The sequence below is a fragment of the Trichoplusia ni genome, chromosome 6, assembly GCF_003590095.1.
Source record: "Trichoplusia ni isolate ovarian cell line Hi5 chromosome 6, tn1, whole genome shotgun sequence".
Lineage (NCBI taxonomy): Eukaryota > Metazoa > Arthropoda > Insecta > Lepidoptera > Noctuidae > Trichoplusia > Trichoplusia ni.
In genome coordinates, this window is record NC_039483.1 from 6,497,885 (window position 1) to 6,520,724 (window position 22,840).

Here is a 22,840-nt window from a genome sequence, read left to right on the forward strand (position 1 = left end):
AGTAGCCTAAATTGAATAAATGACTTTTGATTTTGTTTCTGATTTGATTCAAGTCCCATGCGCAAAAACACGCAGACTCTGTATTGTATTCGTGAATCATTCAAATGCTTGTCTTACGTGGGAATCGAACCCACGACGCGTCGCGCACAGTGGGTTTGGCGCAACCTCAACCACTCGGCTGTCAGTACAGTTTCGTTTTTAAAAACCGTTAGTTTAAAAATAATAAAACCTTACCTCACAGCTATAGCTGGTTCTAACTTCCCAATGATCCGACAAATCAGGAAAACGAGCGCTCCTGATTGATTTTCATGACATAGAGACAGTATCTTATAAGTGTTCAGGGCAAACTCATCCTAAAACCAAAAGAAATACATATCAGTATGGTGTAAGCTTTTTCCTTGTACGGATTAATTTGAAATCTTTTTTTCATTTAAAAAGGGTACAAATTTTCACAACAAAAACTATACCAAATCCTTTCAGTACATAATAAAATGAACTCAATTCTTATCTAAATAAAGTGCAAAACTTCAAACAACTCCGACATTTAGCATGAATGGGCTGTAGAAGTAGTCCAGGAGCGTTCGTCTTCGTTTGTACTTTAGCTATAAAACTCTGTAAAATATTCTCTCAGTTCAAACTAAAATTAACTCTACTACTTTGTAAATAGAGTATTAAAATACAAAATAAAGTTTTCACATCAACATCCTAAGCAACATACTCAACTACATCCTTTCAAAACAAACTAATATCAACTCTAACCACATACAAATAGAGTACACACCTTCAAACAGCTCTGACATCTAGCGGCGATGGCCTGTAGTAGTAATCCCGAAGCGCCTGCAGTTTGCTGTACTTTAGCTATTAAACGTTGTACGATATCTTCTCGGTATTGACTGACTAATATATGAACCCGGTTTACAAGCAACCATGTTAGATGAATTGCTTCCGTTAGACCGTTTTCTACCTGTAGGATATAAAACGATATTCAAAATTAATTCAAAGGTAAATTCAAAGATAGGATTTAATTTTAACTTGCAGAATTAGATAGGTACATAAATTATTATTCTTGAGCTCAATATCTATAGAAGATTTTGACAAACATAAATACATAGTTACAAAGTACATAATAGATAAATAAAATTGGTAACTTATCACCAAGCGGTGATAAATAAAATTGCTACTTGTAACTACATTATCGAGGCAATAAAGTATTGAGTAAGGGCAGTCTTATCGCTAAGAGCGATTATAACTTCTGCATTGAGATAGAAGCTGTACGATCGTATAATCATTAAGGGTCACTGTTTAATTAAGAACCAAACCGACCACTTCACCATAGTAACTAAACTTATTACTATATTTCCTTTGCTTTGGTAATTGAAATACTCACAAAATATTCGCAGTAAGCCATAACACAGGCTATTTGAAGTACGTCGACTCGTAGCAACTGTGTGTCACCGTTGTCAGCATTGAGAGGTAAGTTGCGAGCAAACCCGACGAGTTTCTGCCAGTATTTGTGGGAGAGGAAGTTTAATCTGGAAGCCGTGATAAAAACTATTTTTAACGGTAAATATGGTGGGTCATTAAGTTTGGAGGTATGCTATTATTTCGAAAAACCAAATCACCGTAGCGTTCATTCCATATTTCAAACAGTATCTAGAGAAGAGGATGAAGATGCTGTTATCAGCATCTTCATGCTTTTGTCTGCACGTGCAGCAAGTGGTGGAGGTCACATGCCAAACCTACTGTGCGCGAAGTGAGATTAGTTCGATTCCCGTTTACCATATGCTTGTCAGAGTTTGCCAGATCCACGAATGCTTGTCCTGAGTCTGGTTGTACTTGTGAATCCCCGCTCGAAGAGGGAGCGAGGGAGTCTATATTATTAAGAACACAGTTATTATAATAATCATGCTTTACCTGATAAGCAAATGCGACCAATGTACAGTCAACAGCGGTATCCGATGCGCGGACTTCAAACATATGAGGTTGAGCAGATCTAGAGGAATGTTCTCTTCTGGACTGTACAGACCGGTGTTGAGGCCGCTCTGTTCGTTGTGTAGGATGGTCTGCGCCGTTTTAGATGTTAGGGGGAAGAGGCAGCCGTCTGGGGACAGAACGGAAAATTGTAGTGAAAGAAAATATGTTAATAATGTATTGAATGGGGATTGTATTTCAATTTAGATGATTTTACGGGATGGCGATTCATCAAATGAGTGCTCCCGCTTTGGGCTGACTGAAAGGGAGTGTCAGACTTTAACTGGCTAAAACCCACACCTGTTCTTTTGCTCTTTGTGTACCAAGGCTTTGGTTACCTTTTCGAACAATCCCACTAGCCCGACAAGCATTACCGATAAATAGGACTTCTTTACTCTAGCTATACTCAGGTCTTCATCTGATATAACCGGTTACAGCAAAATACTCAATGATCGTTCCATGTATGAGAGTCTGGACTAGTTTAACGTAATTTCCGAGGTACGGAAGAAGTGAACAGCAGTGTTTTTGGCACATATTTCCAAGACTCAAATCCTATTCACTCAACAATCAAACTTGAGCCTACTTTCTTAACGCTAGCTTACGAAGTATTCATATCATTATTTTTCATAAAATCTAAATAGAATAAATAATAAATCATTGCAAGGATAATATAAAACTCACCTGTCAAATGCAACATATGTTTCACCTGCACGATAATATTCACACAGACAGCATACAAAAGCTTATTCTGCTCATTCTCGACACACTCGTAACAATTATCCATTTCTATGATCGCATACGTCAACGTCTTGAACAAAAACCTCACTAGAATGACATCTGGCGACAAATTCGCGCAATTCTCATTGACATTCTGAACGTTTAGGGGATCGACGTCGGTTTTCACGTTGAAGAATATCGATTGCGGTGATATACAGGTTGATTTTAAATAGTTTATTGTTAGGAGAATCTCGCTTTCTGGTATTAAAACGAGTACTTTTCGTAGAAGCACCATTATTATTGAGAGGTATCGTAGCTTCAGTTTTAGAGGGGTTGTTGTCTGAAAAGGAAAAAAAATGCGTATAAACTTTGTATGGCAGAAAATATTCCGTTACTGGAATCAAAAATCATTTATTTTATTTTATCTTTACTTTGACGAAACTTTTATCTCGCATATTAATTATTACAAGTGTGGAAGACAGTCACCGCTTTCTGCCAAGCGCGATCTCACTTCCGATTTCTTTTAAAAATTTTAACACTTTAAGACGAGGCTGGCCCTCAAACTTACCAAACTAATTTTCAATTTTCTTTTCTCTTAAGAGACCTTTTATTTCGAGAATATTTTATCCCAAAATTGATTTCTTACCAAGAAAGAGTTTTAAACGCAAAAGCTCAAGTCTAAAAAAAATACCTTTTTTACAACAGTCGAAAAAAACTAACCTGATCAGGAGGCGCCTTAAACAATATCTTCAACAGAACTTCCACTCTACTCTGTTCTAACAACACATCCTTGTACACGGTATCCAAGAGTCTCTCTAGAGAACCGACAGCTGTATGAGTGTCGAGTTCTATGGACCGCTGTGTGAGTAGGTTGAGGAGAGTGTCGCTGGCTAGCTCTGACCACCGGTAGTAGCTCTCTGGGTGTTCTTGTGATAGAGATAGGACGCACGATACTAGATCTAGAACCTGGAATAGAGAGAGAGAGAATAGAGAGAGTTAGTTTACTGGTCTGTTGGTCTAGTGGTTAGTGGCCATGACTGTTATACCGGATTTCGTTGGTTCGATTCACACACAGGACAATTGTTTGTGATAAGCACGATTATTTGTTCAGTGTCTGGGTTTAATTTATCTATAACATGTATGTATTTGGGATATTACTAAAAACATACATACACATATTATAAGTATGTTTATCAGTTGTCCACTACTCATAATACAAGGTTTGCTTAGTTTGAGACTAGATGGCGTTGTGTGAAAATTGAGGACTATCGACATCGTTAAAATGTGGACCTATAAAAATACTTCGAGTACGATTTTTCCAATCCTTTTTGGTAGTTTCACTGGTAGTTGTGTGATTAGATTTAGAGAGGAATAGTGTATCACTACATAGTATAAAACAAAGTCGCTTTTCCTGTCATCATGTTGTATGTCCCTATGAACGCTTAAATCTTTAAAACTACGCAACGGATTTTGATGCGGTTTTCAACAATAGATAGAGCAATTCTTGAGGAAGGTTTTAGTGTATAATAAGTTTAGGTTTTGTGTAAACTGACAATATTACAACGATATTAGTTAAACATGTCGGAAAAAATTAAGCCATTCGAGAGCTTTCCTCGAGAACGCTGCCAAAACCTTTTGAGTTACAACAAAACTATGTATGGCGGGTTTGTACCTCTTTAATAAATCTACAAAAAAGTCCGCGGTGGTATATGTCTATCTTCCAAGGATAACCCACAATAACCATTTTTATGTGTTTTCTTAATACAGTAAAATTATGGGTTATTTACGAACCTATTTTTAACAATACAGTATTAATCCTTATCCAAATAAATAAGTTAGATATATTATACATGTAATATAGAACAAAATTGCCTTTTACACTACACCAAAAAAGTGAATAGGTAATGAGTTATCGTAATATTAAAATCTCCGCGCGAGAAATTAAAAATCGATGAAACGTAGCGAAGATATCGTTGGCACCTATATACTAATATACTTATACTAATATATAAAGCTGAAGAGTTTGTTTGTTTGAACGCGCTAATCTCAGGAACTACTGGTTCAAATTGAAAAAATATTTTTGCGTTGAATAGACCATTCATCGAGAGAGGTTTTAGGCTATATATCATCACGCTGCGACCAATAGGAGCGAAGAAAAAGTCATAACTTATATCTTCTAACCACGCAGACAAAGTCGCGGGCAACAGCTAGTTCAGTATATAAGTATGTTTTGTTAGCTCACCTTATGCTGGTGCATAGTTTTCTGCAGCATATAAAATAGCACCTCCCTAGTCGCTTGCGCTTCTTGCTGTTGAGCTCTGCCGAGTACGCTTGTACCTAATGGAGTTTGACAAAAAGTTAAAGTAAGAAGTGTGAATGTAAGATTTTACGATATTTTTTTGAAACGGATCTCTCATAAAAAATTGAAGTCTTGCGTAGCGGGAGTTTCACAATCATTCAAGTCACATGCACGAAGTCACCCAAAATGTGGACAAGCATTCATGGATCGCACAAAATGCTTGCCCTTCGCGGGGATCGAACCCGCGAAACGTAGGGCTCAGTGGGTTTGGCGTAGTGACCTCAACCAATCGGTAGTCAGTATTTGAAGCAAACCTTACATTAAAATGATCTCGTTAAAACGGTCTATCAATCAAAGATCGAAAATCACATTCAAGCGCTTAAAAAGTTAAAATTGAATATTCTTGCGTGGTTTAAAACGTAATTCTTTCGTAATAACACTTTGACATTATATCTCTTATTACAGTATATTAAGGTACAAATTCGTTACACACATACCTCCCATATTACTGAACACTTTGACAGCCACAGGTTCCAAACCAGCGATACATTCAGCGTGTGCACCAGACGCCATCAATCCATCGCATAATTGAATAAGCTAAAATAATACATAATACAATGCATTACAGTCCATTTCAGTTTAGAAATAATAAGTCATCATTGTCGGCTGATTTAGCCACGCCTATCGACCAATCAGATTGCATGAAGTCTTAAAATGGTTATTGTAATATTTTTTTTACAATTTTAAGTCTTTTGATTGGTCGGGGGGCGTGGCTAAGTTAGCAGACAACGACGAATGACTTTATTTATTTAATTATGTTTTTACTGAGCGTCAAATATTTATCTTACCTTTGGTATCTCTATAATTTGTTTCGTGTGATGTCTTGAAGAAGATAATTGCACTAAGAACATCAGAATACTGTTGACTAGATCACAGCAGTTACTGAAATAAAAGGGTATGTAATAATTTTATTTTTTTTATTTTCAAAGGTGTATAATTTGTTCTTAATTTTCAGTTTCTGTTCTATTGTCTATTTTTAATATGTATGCCAACATTGTCGCATTGGGTATTTACCTGTAAAGATGGTGTTGTACACGAATTAAATAAATAAAAATAAATAAATAAAAATACAACACCTGTCTTTTTCTCTTAAATCATCATTGGCCTAACCTTTTCCCAACTATGTTGGGGTCGGCTACCAGTCCAACTGGTTTCAGCTAAGTACCTGTGTTTTACAAGGAGCGACTGCCTATCTGACCTCCTCAACCCAGTTACCTGGGCAACACGATACCCCTTGGTTAGACTGGCTGTCAGACTTTTTCAAGCTTCTGACTACCTGTAACGACTGTCAAAGATGTAGGAATAACAGCCGGGACCCACAATTTAACGTGCCTTCCGAAACACGGAGGAACTCGTTATGACAAAGATGGTCACCCATCTACGGACCAACCGCGTCAAGCATAGCTTAACCTGTGATCGAATCACTTACGCGGTTATAGCTTAGCCACGAGCTCCTCTTTTTCTCTTAAATAAAACCTCTTATTTAATTCCTAAAGAAAATATAAGCAGTTTCTGTGAAAAATCTTTTTTCAAATCAAGTCACTAGAGGTTGATTTTTGCCCACTGCTGGGCCTAAGCCTCCCTTAATTTGCGCCATTCTACCCATCCATTCTATTCCTGCCTATTCTTCTAAGACTTTTTTACAGAACTTTTCTACTATCTACAGCTGATCACAAATCGATCAAAATCGCAACTTACGGTATCTCATGCTGTTCAACTAAATCCAGTTGTTTCATTAGAAACCCGATGAAGATCTGATCGCTGTCCAGCATGCAGTAGTTAACCCTTAACGTTAGAAGCTGGTTCAGAAGGTTTAGGACTTCGCATTGCAGTGGAATGTCGTTCTGCATTGTGTAGCTCTGAAATGTTATAGGATCGCAGACTATAACTAAGTGTTAAGGCTAAGATTAAATTTTAGTAATTTCCTAAAATAACTATGTGTTTGGTCTTGAGAAATATCTCAAGAGCACAATATTTCAGATTATCTGTCATCATTTCAGTTTATCATTATTACGAAAGGCAAATGTAAGTAATGGATTAGGAAAATAAACCTTATGAATTTGCCTCTAAAATGCCTCTAATACAAGTTGCCTCTTTCATTTAACAATATTCTTTTCATCTTTTAGTACAAACTACAAGTTTGATTACAGTATTGTTATTTTTTTTTTCAAAAACGGTAATGAAACACTTGAAAATTGATCAACAGTATGTTAAAAAACCACATCCGAGACCAACTGCCGGTGTATTAACTCAGATACTAATAAATAAATACTTCAAAAACAGACAAGTATTTAAGAAATACACCAACCTTCAACGCCTGTATAACAACCGGTTCAAACAATCTGATATATCTCTCCAACTCCCGTTTATTCGTACTCCATTTCCGATCCGACTTATTCTTAGCAAAGTTCTCCATCGTCATCAACAACTGCCTCTCAGCCACCATCCTTGGATTCTTACTATCTAAAGACAGTTTCTGACTAGCATTCGAACAGACAGAACTCCTTCTAGAATCTTCTTGAGGTACACTTAAAGAGTTAACCATCATCACGTCTTGGTAAAAACTTGTTTTCTGACTTTCGTCTTTTTTGTCCAAAATACTCATGAAATCTGAGTATTGATTCACCATGTTGGTCCCGAATAGGCATTTTAGGAGTTGTGTGATACAATACACAGTTACATCTGGGCATAAAGGCATGATTACTTTGAGGTAGTAAAGAATTTCTTCTGTAACGTTTCCTAGTTCTCTTTCTGTTGCTAATTCTAGTTGTATGGAGAGGGAATTCAGGACTGTTGATAGGAATGTGTGGAATATACTGCTTTTTGGATCCAGGTTTATCTGTTAAGGAAAAGTTTTAAGCTTAACTTTAATATTATTTAAAATAAGTTGTGTAAAACAAAGAGATATCACGAAGATTTCCATGCTGCAATGTTCAACAAAAGATATACTAAAAAAACTCAATTTCTATTCCATATAGACTAAATATAGGTTCGTAAAACATAAGACCGACTTCAATTAAAATCTACTAAGGCACTCTTGATATTTTTATAGGACAAAATGACAATGATTTCACATTAAATAAAAAAAAACAACAAAATCGTTCATCCCGTCAAGTTGACAACCTCCTCCCTTTATAGTCGGTTAAAAATATAAAATTTTTCTACATACCTTATGATTAGAATACGTAGCCCTCAAACTCTCATAGAAGCGCATATAAAAAGGCTCGTTAAAGAAGTGGCCCGCGAAGTTAGCCTTCAGACTGGACGCCGGCGTTGAGGGTTTCTTGCGGAGTAGCACCTTCTCATCCACCTCTGTCGGATTGCTTGGTCTTCGGGGCATCGAATCTGGATGTAGAGGTAACACATAACTTTATTGACTTATACAATATAGCTCGTGGTTAAGCTGCAATTGCATAAGTTGACCTAGCACAGGTTAGGCCACGCTTTACGCTATGTCATAACGAGCTCCTTTGTAAACACAAAGGAACTCTACTCGACTACTCTCTCTATACTCTCGAATAGAAGGCACGAGAAATTGTGGGTCCCGGCTGTTATTTATACATTATTAATATTACATTATTACAGTGGTAACGAGTAGTCAGAAGCTAGAAAGTGTGTCAACCTAGTCTGTGTTAGGTCTAAGGGGTATCGCGTTTCCCAGGTAAGAAAAAAAGACATACATTTTTGCGAATTTTTAAATAGTTTGCTACAAAGTCGAACGAAAATTAGTTGATGTTTGACTTGACTAATTTTGGCGTTGGATACAGAGATAATTGATAACAGAAGTTTTTTTGAGAACTGAAGTTCTCAAAAAAAGTACTTTAAAGACTCAATGTTACATTATGTTCATTGTCAAAGTCTATAAGCAGTGTTTTTTTTACAGCAGATAGTAAATAGGAAACCTAAAAGACAGACTTACAAAAAAATATTATTCTTTAATATTACCTTGCGTTTTCCTCCTAACCGGACTGCCTGGTAAAGCAATACCACCCTTATTCAAATGTATATTAGGATTAACTTCCTCTATCAAATGGACTAATACATTTAACATCTTCAGGGTCACTTGTAAAAATTTCTCTGCTAGGTTGGCAACCCTCTCACTGTCTAAGTGTTGCCATTTGTCTTTAATATTTTGTGTGTCGCGTTCGAATATTTCTCTGTTTGATGTTTTGTGTCGCATTATATTGTGAATTTCAACTGTAAAAAAAACATATAAAAGTGAGAATAGAGAAAATCAGAGTGCTGTCGTGAGGCATATAACATCTGCCCGAACTGCTACAAAATCGAGATCAAAAGCTTTTATTACGCACTTTTAACTTTTTTATTAGCATTAATGACTCTAGGTGAACGGTTCCAAAATGTCATTCCTATGGAGAAGAACCAGAAAGACATTAAAATTTCTTAAAAAAAAAACAGTATCATCTTATATTCATGTTTGCAAAAACAGCGATAACTACAAGACAATCGATAAGAAGAAGATTAAGTAGAAAAATCAGATGTCAAACACTAATCAATTGAGTGCAACAACCAATCACAGCATAATTAAATATACAATTACCAAGTTTTGGATACGACAACAATCGGAAAGTTAGAAGAATTGGTGAATTTGTATAGATCAATATTTTTCTCTAATAACTCCAATATTGGTAAATCTTAGATAGTTCTTAAGCCGCTTACCAGGATATATTAACGAACACAGCTCCATCAGGATAGTCCTCGCTACAACAGTCCCGTTACAATAGTCCAAGCTATCGAGGCAGTAGCTCAGTATGCCCTGGTCGGAGTACGCTTCCATGTGTTTCCATGGCGACCACCGCCTGCAAACAGCTTGTAATGCTTCTAGAAGACCTTGCTGAAATGGTAGACAAGTTTGAAGAGACAAATATTTGACTAGAACTTATCTTTTTGCTAAAGATACAACTTGAAAACGTTTAAAATACTGGATTTATCGATGTGTCACAACTTTAAATCTTAAACTTACATAGACAGCAAAAGATTTAATAATAAACGGCTTCTACTTCAAAATGCAATTCCAAAAGGCATTGATATTAATTTTACCTAAATCCGTAAGTGACACTGTTAAGCTAGGTCTAAAGTAGATTCCCGACTTCATTTATAACGCTTTAAAATACTGTTAATACAATCAACAAAAAAAATGGCACTTAAACATACCACTTAAACTATCATCATACACCCTACCTTTAAAGAACAAAACAAAAAATCCACTCACCGAATAAAATTTACAATTCGACGCCATCAACCTCCCCATAAGATTCCCGACTGTCATCCTCAGACAATCACAGCAGTCCAACTGCTCACCGTCCTTCAATTGCGACGGTATATCACTGTAGAAGTATATGTTCCTGACCAGGTCTAAAGCTAGGCCGTTACGGTCGAAAGTGAAACTACTGCTTTGATTCTTGGCTATTTCTGAGATTATTGTTGTTGGAGATTTGTGTTTCGATGGGTGTATAGTTTTTATTATGCTGTGGAGGGAAATATTATATATTTCTTGATGAGTTTTCTAAAAAATGATTCCCGCATTAAGGAATTTAATTAATGTGTCGCGGGGGTTTTCGCAAACATTCAAGTCACTGCATGCACACGCATAAAGGCACCCAGATTCTTGACAAGCATTCGTTGATCACACAAACGCTTGTCCTACTAGGGGATCGATCCCGCGTCCCACTCTGTGCTTTAGGCGTGGTGACGTCAGTCGCTAGGCTATACGAGATTATTATAGCCTACATATTATTATGATCAGCTTTGATTCCACTGTAAGAGAATAATCTTTCTAGCTTGAGCATACGTAAGGGGTTCTACGTTTCAGTCAACCACAAGGTTTATGTCCTGTAGTATTAAAATTTAAAGCCCTCCACAAGACTCGAGTTCCAATGGAAGCCTCTAAAACTGACCGGGTCTCTTCCATTAAGTTATCCATTTAATCAAAACGGTAAATAGTATAACAGAACTTATTATTATTTGGCCTTAAGGTCTAAAATGTAGAGAAAAATCAACACCTAAGTATCACTTACTTGGCTATGGCCTGGGCAGCGGCGTTTCTTACTTTTTGATCTTGATCGGCGAGCAATCGAACAAGCGTGTCCATTATTAATTTACTTTTCACGTAGTACTTGGGGTATAACATGTATAGCCTGAAATTGAATAAAATTAAGGGTTTTTATCACATTTGTACACATTTGAGCACGATTTTTTCTGAGTATTTAAATAAATTTTCAAATTGAAATACATTTTTTTCATTTTTTTCGATTCATATATATTCTATAAATGTCGCTTTTAGATACACCATTTCACCGAAATGAAAAGACAGAAGAAAAAAGAAAAGTTATCAACAAAAATAATGCATTCATCTTATATACGACTTTTGTGGTATCAATTATGAGGTATCAGAATAAAAGACTTTGATTTTATACGATTCAATAACTATGTAAAATCAAAGTCCTTTATTCAAAATAGGTTAAGAGGCACTTTATTGACATTAACGTTATACTCGACAGTACACCGCGTCGTCCACCCTTCACCACTTAGTAATAGAAGGAAAACAGTAAAAAACACTATACAACCGAAATAAGTGAAGAAAGCTAAAATAAAATATACCAAGAAATAATAAAAACCACTTACTTCTGATAAGGCAGTCTCTCATAAAGCTTACAGAGATTAACTCTGCACAGCCAATAGTTGTTCGCCTCTACGTTGACTAGAGCATTCAGTACGTCTATGAACAGTGCCCAATGTGAACTGTTGCAGAGAGCGGTTGATAACGTGGTGAGAGACGACAGAGTGTGATTCACTGTTGAGTGGATTTCATCTGAGAGACCCTGTAAAGATGATAGGGAAACGTAAAAAAGGTTAAGATAGATAATCGTGAAAGATATTTGGGGCCTTTGCCCAGTAGGTAGTGGCAGAAAGTGGGATAGATACAAAAACTGGGTTATAAAAAGAAGATATTGTTTTAGTATGGTATGTTGAAAAAAATCATTGTCCGTAATAATTTAATCATTATGCTTATTTAGATTAGCATAGTTTAAAAGTAAAATGTATTACATGATATGAAGATTTCTAATAAAATGAATGTAACAGTATTTTAATAGAATAGCACTTATTTCACAGGCTCTATGGAAAAAGCCTGTAACAAAAATTTTACGAGATCTGGGCTCTGTTTAAGAAATATATTTTTTTAACTATGACTTGGATGTAAATATTCAGGAATCCTTTGAGGATATTAAAATGTTCATAACAAAATCACTATCTAATACATTAAAAACCTTACCTTTAAAACAATGCTTATCAGCTTATCCATACTAATGAACTCAGAAACATCTTTAGACAAAGCACTATAACTCCTCCATCTATTATAGTCACCATGAGACAAATCTAAAGCCGCGACCAAATAACTCCCAATACAGACCCTCACCAACCCCCTTATCTGCGGGTCATTATGACCTTCTAACAATCCAAAAACATCACTCAAATGTTGAAACTCAAAGTTCTCAAGACTATCCAAATTCTTGACCTCATCTTCCGAATTCTGACTTATTTCAACGACCTCTTTCGACTGCACTTCGTCAGTTCGTTTCAGAGGTTTCTTAGCCCTTTCCTCTTTTCTTTCAAAGTCTCTCAAAGCGTCTAGATGGTCTAGATTTGTTGTCGATTCACCGAAATGATCGAATTTCATGTCTAGATCTATACTTGAGGATAAAACATCCCCACTACTAGACATCGGATAGCCAGTTGATAGGGGATCGTTGCTCCCTGTCATATTCGAATTCATCGTGAAATTACTATTAGTCATATTAGGGTTGGTACTATCAGTAGTAGCGCTTGCCAGTAGATCATTTTTGGGGAATATTTTGCTATCTAGAATATTGCTCTGGACGTCTTTAGAGCTTTTTTGTTCTGTGCTCTCAGATTTTTCAGATTTGCTGTCCTTTTTCGATATTTGGTGGGACTGTGTGGTCAGTTGGCTGTCTATGCTGCGGTTGAGGAGGTCTTGGCTCAAGGAGTCTGTGAGGGAATCTTGGTAGCAAACGTTCCTTTCTAGAATAAAGTCGTTTATGTGTTCGTGGTTGGAATCTGTGTTTTCTGATGAGCCTGAAATGTAAGACTAGGTATTGGAAAGCGTCGAGGTATCATAGATTTTATTACAGGATGGGAAATTCTCAAGTGTCAAAGTTGTTACTGACAAAAACCCACCCATGTTTCCATCTTAGCGCTTTATGTACCGGAGTCGCGGTAATTGTTTTGGACAGTCCCGCCGGTACATAAGTACTAAAGGAATAAAGTATTTAGGTAAAAAATAACAATCGTTTTTATTTAATTACTTTCCTGAGAAAAAAAAATTATATATACTATGTATACTTTTAAATTTTCTCTAAGTAGTACTTATGTATGGTCCTTACCAGATGTATTATGATTTTTCGCATCTGCATCTTTGTCCAAAAACAACGTCATCGCTTGAGGGTACAAGCGAACAACTTCCGTCAGACAGTTTAACGCTGACGACTTTAACGAAACTCTTATCATCCTAGAAATAAAGAACAAATTTCAATAACAAATAAATTTTATGACTAAAAATGTTTATGTAATATAATCGCATGTATGAAGTATTTAAACAGTATTGGGGTCGAATAAAAAATGGTACTTGCTCATCACACGAAAAAAAAACCTGGTTTGCGCATACAATTTTCGACCACCATTACTGCAGTCAGAACCACTAAACCAAAAGGCCAGTTTCCATAAACAGATACAGTATATAATGATGTTTCAGTATATTAATTAAGATTATATAAAGTACCCACCTATCCGGTATAACACCGCCTTTGTTTCCAGTCAAAAGAAACTTGAATGTGAGCAACCTTGCACAGTATTTGAGTGGAACATCGTCATCTGTTGACGATCCAATGTTTACCTAGAATTTACAATATGTTATTAGAGGATGAGAGGCTCTCAATACACTCGCAATAGTCGTGATGTCGTAAATATTAGGTTTCTATTCGGTATTCAACCGAATAATGCATATTTTTGGCCGAATACAAAATTTAAGTCATGAAAAAAGACACGTCATTTTACATAAGACAATTACCAAATCAACACTTAAGTAAGTAAAAACTATACTCAATACTCAATTATTTATTGCATTCCATATATTACAGAGATGGTACAAAAAAATAACAGTTAAAGATCAATATGGGCAAGCAAAAATTTTGGAGAGAGGAAGAGGGCAGGATTATCAAAGGTATGAAACTCAACCTTATTCCCATACACATAAAGCACAATATCCTACACTAACCTTCACCCCACTTTCAGGCACTACGTGAACAGTATCAACTTGATCGGCCTCTTTGGGTTCCGTCTCCTCGATCTCTTGCAACTTCTCCGAGAGGTCTTTTGATAGCTGTTCAGAGTTAGGGATCTCTATTTCTGTGTCGCTTGCCGGTGAGTCTGGGGTCTGAGGATTACAAGAGAAATTTTAGTTGAAATAGAAAGGTAGAATATTCTTTATTGCTATTTGTAATAAATAGTATAGAATTTAGCAAAGATTAATAGCTAAAAGGTGCACACTATTGGTGGTCTTATCGCTATAACGTTGTTTACCTGACAACTTTTGGTTGGAATTTGATGACGATTTTTAAAAGTGTGATAAACATTACTAAGGCTTGTTATTCTAAACCAATATCACCATAAGTGTAAAATCTTAAGTCCCGGTTTGATATCCCAACATATTAATAAACTAAAGTTGAGTTGTTACAAAACTTACAACACCTAATAAGACATCTAAAGGTATTGGTAAGTTAGTGCTAAAACTAAACTGCTAACTTAAAAAGTTGGATCCCCGCGGTTTACAAGCATTTGTGTGATTGACGAATGCTTCTCCTGAATCTAGATTATTGTGACTAGATCCTTTTTGCTAACTGCTTAATGCTAACACCACTCCATTACATCCAGGGCGTATAAATAAAACTCTTAAATCTATTTCAAAAAATACCAAAAACCTTACTTAAAAGTTCACAATCATTACAATATTACCTGTATAGTAAGATCTTCAACACTCAAACTAGGCGTATTGAACTGTAACAGACTGCCGAGTTGTAACGCTCCTGAAAACGACAGCTCGAGAGGGTCGCGGGCTTCCGACTGCGGGCTGGGAGCGTAGCGAGATGATATTATACTAGATGTACCTGGGTGATAAGGAAAATTAATGAGTTTATGATGAATATTGAAATTATACAAGGGTGTAGTTACGAGTATAAATCGGGCGAATAGTTTAGGGCAATAAGGATTCAGATTGGATCAGAAACCACTCTTGCAATCTCGATGAATAAAAAGCGAACGAATAGTTTAGTTCTTTAAGGATTCCGGTTGGTCTTGACATCACGACTTTTTTTTTTATAGAAACTTTAATGTTACAACGGTTTACACACGCGTATTTCGGGATTGCGTCATTTAATTTAAATAGGGATTGCGGTTGGGTCCGACCACTCTTGCAATCGCGATAAATAACCAGTATGTTTTATAGAAACTTTCGCATGGTTTACTCACGCGTATTGAGCGCATTTACTATGCGTAAGTGGTATTGTTTAGTGGCCCTGACTGATATACCGGAGGTTAAGGGTTCGATCCCCACCCAAAACAAATATTTGTGTGATGACCAAGATCATATTTTCTGTATCCGGGTGTAATTGTTCTCTAATATGTATATATTCAAAAATATATAACTATGTTTATCAATTGCCTAGAATTCATCATACAAGCTTAGCTTAGTATGAGACAAGATGGCATTTTAACCCTTGATTAAATTCATGTAATGTATGAGACATGACTTGAAGTTCCACTTGAATACTTACTGATATTCCGTCGATGTCCTTTCTTGGTCTGTGTGTTATCAAGGCTGACGTGTCTCGGGTGTCTGTCCAACAACGCCGTCTTGTACTGTCCGGACGCAAGTGACAATATGACGGTGAAACACTCCATTATCGCGTTCTGGACGTTGTGTTCCTTAGTTTGTTCGATGTAGTGGATGCATATGTGGTATAACTGAAAAGAAAAAAAGACAATTTGAAATAAATAATACCAGCCTTTTTTGTATTCTATGGTATTGTTATGTAACTAGAGCGTGAATGAATTAAATAATATATGTGTTAGAAAAAAATATCACAACATTTTTTCACTGAATCTATCTCACAGAAAAAGTCGTTGTTTGTTCCGATTGTTGGGCATAGTAATTTATCCATTGAAAACATGAAAAAGCTCTGAACTTAATGCCGTAGAGATTTCTCATCAGACGCGTAAAGATAGACAGACACTAGAATAAACACTTTTGCAGAAGCGGACAACAAAATACTCCTATTGTTGCTCGTAGGTACTTAAAAACAACTCTTACCAATAACTATCTCCTTATAACAAAACAAAAGAAGCAACTTCACCACAAACCTCTAAGTAATCTTGAACACCAAACAAATCGTTTTCGGAAAACTTCGTAATATCGTTGATTTGAAAGATGGCTTTTATAACACAAAACCATCCCATCACCACTGTCGAGTCTTGTGTCGGCGGCCATAGCTTTTCTGTAAAGAAAACTAATAATAAAATAGTGCCCAGTATACTTCAGAATTTCGAACTTTGAACCTTATTGTTTTAGTAGTAAGGTTGAAAAGCGTTTGATCATCCTAAACGTAATGCAGTTATCATGAAAACGAGGTGGAAGAAGCTTTTTTTATTTGATATTCATTATAAGGGTTCCGTACCCAAAAGATAAAAACAGATCCCCATTAATAAGGCTCTAATGCTTTTATAGTCTGTATGTACAGAATCCTCAAAGTCGCGAGTGTTTTTTTAGGTATATTATGGTGTATACAGAAACATCTACTTACCAAAAACCGTTGACAATATATTAGTGAGTAGCGGTTCTCTGTGTGAGCAGAGATGTGCGACGCACGACGCTATCCCGCGCCTCACGGCCGGGTCTGTGGTCTCCACGTGACAGAGCAACGCTTTCGATAGCTCTGGAAACATACAAGCTATAGCTATAACTCTCTAAGTTTGAATGCACGGGTAGCCCAGTGGTATAGGTCACCAAGCAACAATATACTGGGAACGTGTCGCGAGTACGATCCTCGCATAGTACAAGTATTTGTGCGATCCACGAATGCTTGTCCTGAGTCTGAGTGTATTTGTGCATGTGTTTGTGAAACTCCCCGCTATATAAGGATTAAATTTAATATTGTGGTAGATGTTAATAAAAAAAATCTGAAAGCTATGGAATATGCACATTTATGGAATAATCATGATAAAAAATAAATTATGAGATTGTTTTTTACTTTGTCTTAACTGGGTGTCTTAATAAAGTAATGAAGATTTGATAAAATTTACAATTATTGGTTATCGCAAATATAACACAAATAAGGTTTATTTCAAACCATAACACTATTAACATAAAACTCAAATCCCTTTCAATACAATATAAAATGGACCTTGTATGTATGCAAGACAATTTTTAAACCAGCAATTTACCTGAAATTTCCTCATCCGTAGTATACTCCGCCAAAGCAGTCAATATCCTCGGCAGATTATTCTCCAAAGCTTCCACTATGAGTTGTATCTCGCTTGTCTGCCTGACTATCTGACTGAGTTTGGGGAACAGAGTCTGCGCCTGCGTGCGGATCTTGCCGACGCCGGGCCGGAGCCAGCAGTCGCCGAGACAGATGCGGGAGAGGGCGGCACGGATCCATCTGTGAAAACGGATTATTGTATCATTGTATTAAAAAGCATGGACTACATAGAGAGCTGCACATACTGGCGAGGAGTCCTATCAAGCTCCTACGGACGAGCCATTGTAAGTTTGCGGTTCAGAAAGTAGATAAAATTGTTGGAGAGAAAAGTATACATACACATTGTATGAGACAGAGACCACTATATTTTGTGGCTCTTTTCTTACGTGAAAAAATACAACGGCAATTGGTGGCAGAGAAGAGATTATAGTTCACAGAGTTTAGTTTTTTTTTTATGGGACTAGCCCACCACACATGCCCCTCATTGCAACTCCTGTAAGCCAGGATCTACAATGAAACCAACGAAAACCACCAAAACACTTAAGTTCTGTGTGTCCCAGGGGGAACAATTAACTGCCTTGGAACCCGCCACGAAATTAATCAGAAATAGTAAAGAGGAGGAGTAAGAAAAAATGTTCCACTTCTCCTAACTCCAGAGTTTAGTATAGATAGAACATGTTGTATAAGTATAGAACACGTGCATGCATGTAAATACCTATATCTATTGTTGCATAAAAGTATTTACAGTCCTTTTTAAATAAAAAAGAATATCATGCATAAATACCTGGCATTCCTTGTGTAATCAATTTGATTCTGCAGCACGATACTAGTTTTATGAGAGTGAAAGGCGAATCCACCGACGACAGCTCTGTTCAATGCTTCGTCGCCTACCAACCGTATTTCCGCCTGTAAATTGTAATATAATATTTTATGACCATACTTTGATAATTGACAAACAGAAAATAAGAATGTAATTGAGTATTTTTGATGTAACTTGAAGACATAAAAAACAGTGGTTTGAACAAGTGGAGGCTTTTATTAGTGGCTGATTCCAAGGTGATGCATTTTAACTATACATTTTTTCACTGTTTATTACTAGTGAATACTGAACAAACAACTACTCTCAGTTATACTTGAATTATATCAACATTTTTACATTTACAGTAGGCCTAAAAAGGTGCTTTAGAAACAATTATTAGATCTTGTAATTTAAGTAGCACAATTTCAAAATATAATTCCCATGGAAAGGAAAGGCATGAAATTCTATCCTCGTCCACAGCTGAACATGGCTCAACCATGTCGAGCTACAACACCCAGTCCTACACCTTCCAAATTCAGTCCTAGCTAGCTACCTTTTTCAGGTCATAATTCAAATTCCTTTATATTTAGGAGTTTGAATTTGAATTAATCAAAGACGAGTAAAGTTGAAAAAAGTATTGAGAATGAGACATTTTCTCAGGGAAAAGTCTGCCTTAGAATTCTATTGACGCAGTGAATGAAAACACTATTATTCTTATCTTTTATCTACATCATTTTAATCCATTTTATGATAGGTAATAAAGAATAATAATTCTGTTATTAATAATACTAAGACACCATCGGCAAGAATAGTACTCACTACAATCTACACTCATAGTAATCACTTTGAGATAGGACTACAGGAGGTACAAATTATATTTCCTTGATATCATTATGATTGAACACTTACTTACATTGTCAATTTCATAATTTGCTACAGGAAAATAATATAATCTTTAGGTTAAAGTAAAGGTAGAGTTATGTTAAGAAACATCCTTTTGTTTCTCTGATTAATAAGTTCTGAAAGTCCAGGCTTTCTTATTAGAGTCATATTAAATTAATTCAAAGTTTATTGTACATAAACAAACTCATTAATTCTGTACAAATATTACGACAACACTTTCGTTACATTGTTCGACTATAATGATACGCAACTACCAATTGAATATGATTGAATAATTCTTCGCGCAGATGCACTAAAAACATTCAAGGTAACTTACGCTGTCGTTACTGGCCAACAAGAGGAGCGTAGGGGCCGCCGAATGCAGTAAGTTCGCGTAGTGACGGGCGCAGTTTGAACGACTGCCTAGAGCCCCCAGACACCGTCCAAGCGTCCCTGCCGCCGCCTGCAGCTCATGACTCCTATAAACAAACCACACATCACAATAACTACACATACTCACAACCAAAAACGGACAAATTATGCACAAACTCACTTCGCAGTTCTCTCGTTCGCTTTAAGGAATTCTAAAGCCTTTTCGGCTTTTTCTAACACGTTCATGGTAGCTGCGGATCAGCCAGTACTTGCCGTTGATATCACGATCATAATTAAAGCACTTTTTTGCTTGATAAACGAATTTTCGTAAAGAAAAACGCAAACAAACGTGAAGAAAATCAATCGAAACGAATTGACGTATATTTTCCGTTCAGAAATGTCACAGACTGAAGTCAGCTGTACACACAAAAATATATTTAGGTACAAACTTAATACTAGTCGTAAATACTAGGGCTTTAAGAAAGTCTTGTTACTGACTAAGAAATATCTGCCATTATTAATTAATTATAGATAAAAAAATGGCCTATTGAGGTAAATCTTACAATTTTGTTACCGGGGCTTCGCAGAAGGTAATCCATAGATGCCTGTGTTGGGAATGCCTCGCTCTCCCAAATGTTACCTTAAAAAAGGATTTTCAATCAGTTTGGCATGGTTGTAACGTGTTGTATTACACTTTATTTAAACAAAAACAATATATGCACATACGTATGTGTGTTAAGGGTGCATTGTGGATTTTATGTGTGGGGTAAGTGTGTGTGTGGTGTTGCATGGCTATGTCAGTGGTGTATGTTTTTTTACAAATCTTTCTAATAGATATTTACAATATTGTTCAACGAATTTCATGGTTAAAATAACATGTTTCTATAAATTATGTAGTTGGACGTACTTAACCCAACAGATCAGGAGGTTTAACCCACCTATATCTTAAAGTAATATTATTATGGCTGTAAAAGCCTGACAGCGCAATACACCTAAAGAAACCGAAAAACCTACATTCAATGTGCCCAATAAAACCTTAGACTGTCAGATTGGTTATCTAATTATTCATATACTTTAAAAAAACCGAAAAAACACCTACTTGACAGAAAAAAAACAAATAAAAGCCGTTACAGCCTTAGAGAGAGTATAATGTCTTTGAGTTTAACTATTATAGTCAGAAGTGGATGAAGGGCTAATATTAGCTACCACTTTTTTGGGCAGATCTAGGAATTAATATTTTATTATAAAAAAATAGTGACGACAGGCAAGTTAGATAAAATTAAAATATATTTTGTGTTTCTGGACTTTAATATGGTGTTATGCTGTACATTGTGCTGACATTACCAAATATTTCGTTGACATTGACATTACGTTGTTATCAAACTACGGTTATCACGACGTGATATTTGAGAATCTCGAAAGTTGAACTATTTATTACAACATTAGTAATAATAAACACGTTATGTCATCAGCAGAGACCCAAGTCGACGTGATGCTTGGACTAAAGAATGTGTTGACGAAAATCGAAGCCGCCGTCTCTAGGCGAAGCAAAGTAAGTTAGCAAACTATTAACTAAAATCTTTTATGTATCAATTATTATTCGTGCGTAAACATGAGTTCATGGTATCATATTGGTTATACTACCCATCTAAGTTTGGGCTTTAACATGTCGTGCATAAACGATGTATTTCATTTTATTTCAGGACTTGCCTCAAATTGCACCTAGGTTGGTAGCTGTGTCAAAAATAAAGCCGGCTGCATTAATCGCTGAAGCTTATGAAGCTGGTCAGAGACACTTCGGTGAGAACTACGTCAACGAGCTGGCAGAAAAAGCTGTTGATCCACTCATTCTGGAAAAGTGCAAAGATATAAAGTGGCATTTCATTGGGCATTTGCAGACTAATAAAATCAATAAATTATTAGGCTCACCAAATCTGTTTATGGTTGAAACTGTTCACTCTGAGAAGTTGGCTACTAATTTGAATAAACAATGGCCTAAGTACAGGAAGAATGAAGAGAAGTTACCTGTTATGGTGCAGATCAATACAAGTGCTGAAGAAGGTATGGTTTTAATTCATTCTAATCAAGAAATGCTATAGTTAACATATTATTGCTTTTTTCCCCAAGTCATGTTGAGATTGGCCTTCAACCTATCTAAATTTTATTTCATTGTGTTGTAAACAACACAATGAAATAAAATTAAGTCAAGATTAATTACATCTTTCTTTATTATAATCTTCTAAGTTAAAACTCACAAAGTTTTATTAGAGTCAGATTTCACTTACAGTATTTTCGGTCAAGTTGCTAATAGGAATAAAACTCTTTATTGGTTGCTTTCTTACCTTACTATGCACTACATGTTTTTTTTCAAGTATTATTAATTTTTCAGCAAAAAGTGGCATTGAACCATCAGAAACAACAAAAGTAGTTGGACATGTATTAGAAAACTGTCCCAATCTGGAATTCAAAGGCTTGATGACTATTGGTCAATATGACTATGACACTACTAAAGGGCCAAACCCAGATTTTCTGACCCTTGTTAAATGTAGGCAGGAAGTATGTGAAAATCTCAAGCTTGATATAAATGAAGTTGAATTGTCTATGGGGATGTCTACTGACTTCGAACATGCGGTGAATTTGTTTTCTTTTTTTAAGACTTGACGCTTATTTTGTGCCAGTGTTATTTTCAATCGCTTACATTAAAAAAATATGAAAACTATGATTTATTAAAAAAAAAAATTAAACTAATCCTAAAATTGCATCCTTTCAGATTGAGCTGGGAGCAACAACTGTTCGAGTTGGATCAACTATCTTTGGTGCTAGACCAGCTAATTATAAACATGTAGCTTGAATTATCTGTAGATCATAATTGTTATCTCAAGTTATTTAATGTTAATAGATAATTTATCAAGAATGAACAATCTAGTTCAAATAAGTTTAAGGACAATATTGTTTTAATGATATAGATTATAATATTAAATGGGCTTCCGAACATAAATTGTTGTTTTTTAGAAAAAAAAGAACTTTTTTGCCCTGCCCTTTATGCCAAATGATCCATGTTTTTACTGACTTATAAAATGTTGTAAGTCAGTAATTATGGTACTATTATTTTAAAGTCTTCATAGTTCAATCATAATGCCGTATTCCTAAAACAACAATTATAACTTACCA

General features: G+C 35.9%; 2 protein-coding genes across 2 annotated transcripts in view; one reads left to right on the forward strand and one right to left on the reverse strand.

Annotated features, from left to right (window-relative positions):
• The window catches only part of LOC113494697, a 31,595-nt gene extending 11,516 nt beyond the window's left edge, over positions 1 to 20,079 (reverse strand). The window contains exons 1-29 of the mRNA XM_026873120.1: positions 19,851 to 20,079; positions 19,635 to 19,776; positions 18,401 to 18,522; positions 17,579 to 17,796; positions 16,939 to 17,070; positions 16,499 to 16,632; positions 15,913 to 16,102; positions 15,095 to 15,246; positions 14,358 to 14,516; positions 13,867 to 13,976; positions 13,468 to 13,592; positions 12,339 to 13,159; positions 11,690 to 11,886; positions 11,083 to 11,202; positions 10,278 to 10,533; positions 9,725 to 9,899; positions 8,993 to 9,244; positions 8,217 to 8,392; positions 7,356 to 7,886; positions 6,746 to 6,906; positions 5,836 to 5,929; positions 5,485 to 5,584; positions 4,931 to 5,025; positions 3,409 to 3,654; positions 2,653 to 3,028; positions 1,915 to 2,101; positions 1,388 to 1,532; positions 782 to 964; positions 235 to 353 (exon numbers count right to left, since the gene is read on the reverse strand). Of these exons, the coding sequence (XP_026728921.1) occupies positions 235 to 353; positions 782 to 964; positions 1,388 to 1,532; positions 1,915 to 2,101; positions 2,653 to 3,028; positions 3,409 to 3,654; positions 4,931 to 5,025; positions 5,485 to 5,584; positions 5,836 to 5,929; positions 6,746 to 6,906; positions 7,356 to 7,886; positions 8,217 to 8,392; positions 8,993 to 9,244; positions 9,725 to 9,899; positions 10,278 to 10,533; positions 11,083 to 11,202; positions 11,690 to 11,886; positions 12,339 to 13,159; positions 13,468 to 13,592; positions 13,867 to 13,976; positions 14,358 to 14,516; positions 15,095 to 15,246; positions 15,913 to 16,102; positions 16,499 to 16,632; positions 16,939 to 17,070; positions 17,579 to 17,796; positions 18,401 to 18,522; positions 19,635 to 19,776; positions 19,851 to 19,915 (5,783 nt within the window). The 5' untranslated portion in view covers positions 19,916 to 20,079. The remainder of the gene's footprint in view (positions 1 to 234; positions 354 to 781; positions 965 to 1,387; positions 1,533 to 1,914; positions 2,102 to 2,652; positions 3,029 to 3,408; positions 3,655 to 4,930; positions 5,026 to 5,484; positions 5,585 to 5,835; positions 5,930 to 6,745; positions 6,907 to 7,355; positions 7,887 to 8,216; positions 8,393 to 8,992; positions 9,245 to 9,724; positions 9,900 to 10,277; positions 10,534 to 11,082; positions 11,203 to 11,689; positions 11,887 to 12,338; positions 13,160 to 13,467; positions 13,593 to 13,866; positions 13,977 to 14,357; positions 14,517 to 15,094; positions 15,247 to 15,912; positions 16,103 to 16,498; positions 16,633 to 16,938; positions 17,071 to 17,578; positions 17,797 to 18,400; positions 18,523 to 19,634; positions 19,777 to 19,850) is intronic.
• A 937-nt stretch (positions 20,080 to 21,016) lies between these two features.
• LOC113494698 (pyridoxal phosphate homeostasis protein) lies at positions 21,017 to 22,667 on the forward strand. Its single transcript, XM_026873121.1, has 4 exons — positions 21,017 to 21,221; positions 21,373 to 21,730; positions 22,059 to 22,300; positions 22,440 to 22,667. The coding sequence occupies exons 1-4, from the start codon at positions 21,132 to 21,134 to the stop codon at positions 22,518 to 22,520; spliced, it is 771 nt and encodes a 256-aa protein (XP_026728922.1). The 5' UTR covers positions 21,017 to 21,131; the 3' UTR covers positions 22,521 to 22,667.
• The last annotated feature ends 173 nt before the right edge of the window (positions 22,668 to 22,840 follow it).

Bases quoted from the DNA above. Each gene is read 5' to 3' on its own strand.
- LOC113494698 (XM_026873121.1), top strand. From the start codon at position 21,132: ATGTCATCAGCAGAGACCCAAGTCGACGTGATGCTTGGACTAAAGAAT. The intron at 21,222-21,372 runs GTAAGTTAGCAA...ATTTTATTTCAG, and splicing joins CCGTCTCTAGGCGAAGCAAA to GACTTGCCTCAAATTGCACC. The intron at 21,731-22,058 runs GTATGGTTTTAA...TTAATTTTTCAG, and splicing joins CAATACAAGTGCTGAAGAAG to CAAAAAGTGGCATTGAACCA.